This window comes from Pipistrellus hanaki, assembly GCF_964339955.1.
Source record: "Pipistrellus hanaki genome assembly, chromosome: X".
Lineage (NCBI taxonomy): Eukaryota > Metazoa > Chordata > Mammalia > Chiroptera > Vespertilionidae > Pipistrellus > Pipistrellus hanaki.
In genome coordinates this window covers 81517267-81523119 of record NC_140524.1, presented here as the reverse complement: position 1 = coordinate 81523119, position 5853 = coordinate 81517267, and the positions used below count along the sequence as shown (strand labels likewise).

Genomic DNA, 5853 nt, shown 5'->3' with positions numbered 1-5853 from the left:
GGTTTCTTGAGATATAGTCTTAGAAATGGGATTACTGGGACTTCTCCTTTTGTCCTAATTTTGCCCATTATCATAAGGGCTCACTTCCATGGGTGAACACCATGAAAGAATGATTAGCTGTCTCATCTGATTGTCATGGCTTGGTATCTCCAAAAGGTTCTCTGAGACCCCTGGTATCACCCTTTCATGTGCTGAGTTTGCCCTTCAGGCATAACTCACACCTGTCAAGGCATAGGACTCCTTTTGCTGAATAATCTATTCAGAATACCTTTACCTTCTGGGATCCAGAGTAGCAATGGAAGGGTGGCTGCCATTCATCTCTAGGCCATGCAAGGCTGACATCAGGGAAACCATTGGTTAGTCCCTTTGTCCCCTAATGCTGTCCTTAGGTTGGTACAGGAGTTTCATTTTTAACTTTTTGAGGAAACTCCATACTGTCTTCTGCATTTCCACCAGCAGTGCACAAGGGTTTCTTTTGCTCCACATCCTAGCCAGCACATGTCATTTGTTGATTTGTTGATGATAACCATTCTGACACATGTGAGATGGTACCTCATTGTTGTTTTGATTTGCATCTCTCTAATGATTAGTGACTTTGAGCATGTTTGCATATGTCTCTGGGCCTTCTGTATATCCTCTTTCGAAAAGTGTCAATTTAGGTCCTTTGCCCATTTTTTGATTGGATTGTTTATCTTCCTTTTGTTAAGTTGTATGAGTTCTCTGTAAATTTTGGAGATTAAACCCTTATTTGAAATATTATTGGCAAATACGTTCTCCCATGGTTTTTTGCTGTTTTGTTGATGGTTTCTTTCCTTCCTTCCTTCCTTCCTTCCTTCCTTCCTTCCTTCCTTTCTTTCTTTCTTTCTTTCTTTCTTTCTTTCTTTCTTTCTTTTCTTTCTTTCTCTCTCTCTCTCTCTCTCTCTCTCTCTCTCTCTCTCTCTCTCTTTCTTTCTTTCTTTTTAAATATATTTTTATTAATTTTTTACAGAGAGGAAGGGAGATAGAGAGCTAGAAATGACGATGAGAGAGAAACATCGACCAGCTGCCTCTTGCACACCCCCTACTGGGGATGTGCCCACAACCAATGTACATGCCCTTGACCGGAATCAAACCTGGGACCTTTCAGTCCGCAGACTGACATTCTATCCACTGAGCCAAACTGGTTTTGGCTGTCCTATAGTTTTCTGAGTACAGGTCTTTTACATCCTTAGGTAAATTTATTCCTAGGTATCTTAATTATTTTGGTGCAATGGTAAATGGGATTTTTTTTTAATTTCCCGTACTATAATTTCATCATATACATATATATATATATATATATATATATATATATATATATATATATATATATGCCTAAGTGACCAGCCGACTGGTAGCTATAACCTGCACTATCCACCAGGGCCAGATGCTCAGTGTAGGATCTGCTGAGCTGCAGTGACTTAGCAGCTGCAGTTCTCTATTGATGCATTTGAAATCAGAGAGGAGGAAGCCCGATTCCAGGGTGTGTCACCAGAGAACTCTCAGACTTGGGGACCCTTGAGGGCATGTCATATAGCTGGTTTCAGCCCAATTCCCGCAGCCCAGGCAGAGGGACCCCACTGGTGCACTAACTTGTGCACTGGGCATCAAATGATAGGCCATAGATTTCTGTGTGTTAATTTTCTATCCTTCTACATTGCCAAATTCATGTATTAGTTCTAGTAGTTTTTTATGGAGTCTTTAGGGATTTCTATATATAGTATCTTGTCACCTGTGAATAAGAACAGTTTTACTTCTTTTCTAATTTGGATGCCTTTTATTTCTTCTTGTCTGATTGCTATGGCTAGCACTTCCAGTACATTATTGAATAGGAGTGGTGAAAGTGGGCATCCCTGTCTTGTTCTTAGGGGAAATGAGTTTAGTTTGTGCCCATTGAGTATGATGTTGGCTATAGGTTTCTCATATAAGGCTTTTATTATATTGAGGTATGATCCCTTTATTCCCACTTTGTTGAGAGTTTTTATCAAGAAAGGATGTTAGATTTTTGTCAAATGTTTTTTCTGCATCAATTGATATGATTATGTGATTTTTGACACTCTGTTTATGCGATGTATTACATTTATTAATTTGTAAATATTGTACCATCCTTGCTTCCCCAGAATAAATCCCACTTGGTCATGGTGAATGATCTTTCTAATGTAAAGCTGAATCCAATTTGCTAGAATTTTGTTGAGGATTTTAGCATCTATGTTCATCAAGGATATTGGCCTGTAGCTCTCTTTTTTTTTGTGGTGTCTTTATCTGGTTCTGGGATTAGGGTACTGCTGGCTTCAAAGAAAGAGCTTCAAAGTGTGCCTTCCTCTTATTTTGAGTAGTGAGAGGAGGATAGGTTTTAGTTCTTTGAATACTTGGTATAACTCCCCTGTAAAGCTGTCCAGACCAGGGCTTTTGTTTGCTGGAAGATTTTTGATTGCTGCTTCAATATCTTAGGCAGTTGTTGGCCTATTCATGTTTTTTGTGTGGGTTTTTTTTTGTTTTTTTTTGTTGTTGTTCTTCCTGATTGAGTTTTGGAAGCGTGCATTTTTCTCAGAATTTTGTACATTTTTTCTAGGTTGTCTAGTTTGTTGGAATAGAGTTTTTCATAGTATTTCTTCATAATCAATTGTATTTCTGTGGGGTCGGTTGTTACTTCACCTATTTCATTTCTGATTCTGTTTACTGGGGTCCTCTCTCTTTCCTTCTTGGTGAGCCTGTCTAGAGGTTCATCAATATCCTTTATCTTTCAAAAAACTGACCTTGGTTTTGTTGATCTTTTGTATTGTTTGATTTTTGTCTCTATGCCATTTATTTCTGCTCTGATCTTTATTATTTCCTTCCTTCTGCTTATGCTAGGATTTTATTGTGGATCTCTTTCTCATTCTTTGAGTTTTAGGGTTAGATAATTTATTACAATTTTTTCCTGTTTTTTGAGGAAGGCCTGTAGATCTATGAACTTCCCTTTCTCAATTGCTTTTACTGTGTTCCATAGATTTTGGATTGTTTTGTTTTCATTGTCATTTTTAGCCATGATTTTTTAATTTATTCTTTGATCTCTTTGGTAACCCAATCATTTTTTCAATAAAATGCTATTTAGCCTCTAGATGTTTGATTTTTTTTCATTGATTTTATTGTAGCTGATTTCTAATTTTAAGCCATTGTGATCTGAGAAGATGCTTGATATGAATCCTATCTTCTTGAATTTGAAGAGATTTTGCCTATGTCCCAGTATGTGGTCTTTCTTTGAAAATGACCCATGTGCACTTGAGAAGAATGTATATTCTACAGCTTTGTGGTGAAATGTTCTGAAGATGTCAATTAATTCCATCTGATCTAGTGAGTCCTTTAGGATTGATGTTTCTCTGCTGATTTTTTTGTAGGGGTGTCGAACTCAATCAGAGAAGGGGCCAAAATCTAAAATCCAGCCTAAATCGCAGGCCGAATGGTTTACTGAACAGTCATAAACTGACAGGGTCATAAACTGACAGCGGAGTGCAGTGATGACAGCGCGGTGCGGGCCACATTGCAAGGCCTGGCGGGCTGGATTTGGCCCGAGGGCCTCGTGTTTGACACATGTGGTTTAGAGGATTTGTTCAGTGGTGTTAGTAGAGTATTAAAGTCCCCTACTATGATTGTGTTGCTGTTAGTTTCTACCTGACAGTTTTGGTCTGATAGGGCCAAGTTGGGATCAGTTTTAGATAGAGTTAACAAGCGGTGCAGATTCCTTAGAAAGATACAGAGTAATGACTGAAGGGAGATGTGACTTGCTCTTAGGGGGACAGTATATATAGCATGAGGGAGATGACTGACAGTTCCTAGGGAATGCCTCGGTAATGCACCTGATTGAAGATTTGAAGGGACCATACTCCTCATAACACAAATGGCTCTACAGAGCTCAGCCGCACCTGCCTACTGTCATCCCTAAGAATTCTCAGCCTGGCTTTCCTGGTTGCACCCTGAGGAACATTGAGTATTTGTCTTTCATGTGTATGGGGGACACAGCATCCAGGAGGACAGGTATTCTGTGAGGCCCTGTGGCACTATTGTCAGGAAAGGACCATTGGAAGTGGCTTTTATCAGAGCCACCCCAGTTGAGATTAGCATCTGAAGCCACTCACATCTTCCTTCTTTTCCTTAGGGAGTGATTCCACATTTTCTTCTTGTTCACACTCCTGATTACCACAAGTGTCCTCATGGCTTTTCCTCAGAAGAATCCACAATGCTCACCTGATCAACTCTCTCAGACCCACAGTGAGACCCAGGGCCTGGAGGTTGCACAGGAGTCCAAGGCTCTAGAGGAGGCCTGTCTCTCCGCCCATCCTGAAATGCCTGGAAATCTGAAGGAGGCTCCTGATGCTGGTATCCCCAGTACCTCTGAGAGTGCTCAGAGTTTCTGTTCTTCCTCAATTGTCACCACAGTTTCCCCATCAATCAAATATGGTGAGGGCTCCAGTAGCAAAGAGGAGGATAGTACCTTAGAGGTAGATCCAGACCCCAATAATGTGCCCATAGATGCTCTAGATGAAAATGTGGCTTCATTGGTGAATTTCCTCCTGCTCAAGTATCGAATGAAGGAGATAATAACCAAAGAAGATATGTTGAAGAATATCAGCAAAGAGTATGAAGTCCACTTCATTGAGGTCTTCCAGAGAGCATCTGAACGCATGGAGATAGTCTTTGGCCTTGATGTGATAGATGTTGATCCCTTCAACCAGTGCTATTCCATTTTCATCAAAATAGGCCTCACCTATGATGGGATGCTGCATGGCGAAGTTGGTGTGCCTAAGACTGGCATCCTGATACTTATCCTGGGTGCAATCTTCCTGAAGGGCAACAGTGCCACCGAACAGGACATTTGGGATGTTCTGAGTGTGATGGGGTTATATTATGAGAAGAAGCACTATATCTTTGGGGATATCAGGAAGCTCATCACCATACATTTTGTGGAGGAGGAATACCTAAAGTACCAGAAGGTAGACAACAGTGATCCTGCAGAATTTAAATTTCTGTGGGGCCCAAGAGCCCATGCTGAAACCACCAAGATGAAAGTCCTACATTTTCTGGCGAAGATTCACGGGACTGTCCCACGTTGTTTTCCATCTCAGTATGAGGAAGCATTGAAAGATGAAAAAGAGAGAGCCAGAGAAAAAGTGATGGCCATATCTATGGGCTCTGATAGCCACTGCGAGTTCTAAGCCAAGCCAGGCAGCTCCTCCCACACCTTAGGGAAGTCAGGGATAGTTTCCTCATGCATTGTTTGAAGAGGCAGTTTGTGTTCATGAATTTAGGTCTGTGGTGGGGCTGAAAGGAACACACTATATCTGCCTGTGTTCTTTTATATGAGTATCTTGAAATTTTATTATTTGTTGACATGTATTATTCAAATATTGGTTTTAGTAGCTTCAAAATCTCCAAGTTTATGAATGGTAATGGTCACACATTTAATACTCTAAGGAGGTTTCTTAGTAAGAACTTTTGTTAAAATATGAAACCATCCATCTGTTGTCACCTGCAATAAGATAACATCACATTGCTATAGACATTTACTAGAAATGTGAAAGAAATTTGTTTTAAGATTCTTGAGTTCAATAACTAGAGCAGGAGTAAAAGATTGTCAATTTACTCCTTATACCTTTTATCTTTATAAAAGAAAATTATATATGGTTGAATTTGGTTAACTTGTTTGTGTATGCATAAGAAATAAATCTCAATAAATTATATCCTGTGCTCACTCTTTCTATTATTCCCCATACTTTATTGAACTTTTGCTGTTTGGAAATCACCACCTTAGCCCTGGAATTTCTAGGATAAATAAGGCCTAGGACTTGCCCTTATAAT

The 5853-nt window shown here is 39.8% G+C and overlaps 1 protein-coding gene across 1 annotated transcript; it reads left to right on the top strand.

Moving 5' to 3' along the window:
* Nucleotides 1–4208: 4208 nt before the first annotated feature.
* Nucleotides 4209–5210, top strand: LOC311614875 (melanoma-associated antigen B16-like; the record flags this gene model as incomplete). The annotated part of the gene is made up of 1 exon (XM_084869971.1): nucleotides 4209–5210. The coding sequence occupies one exon, from the start codon at nucleotides 4209–4211 to the stop codon at nucleotides 5208–5210; it is 1002 nt and encodes a 333-aa protein (XP_084726097.1).
* Nucleotides 5211–5853: the final 643 nt, after the last annotated feature.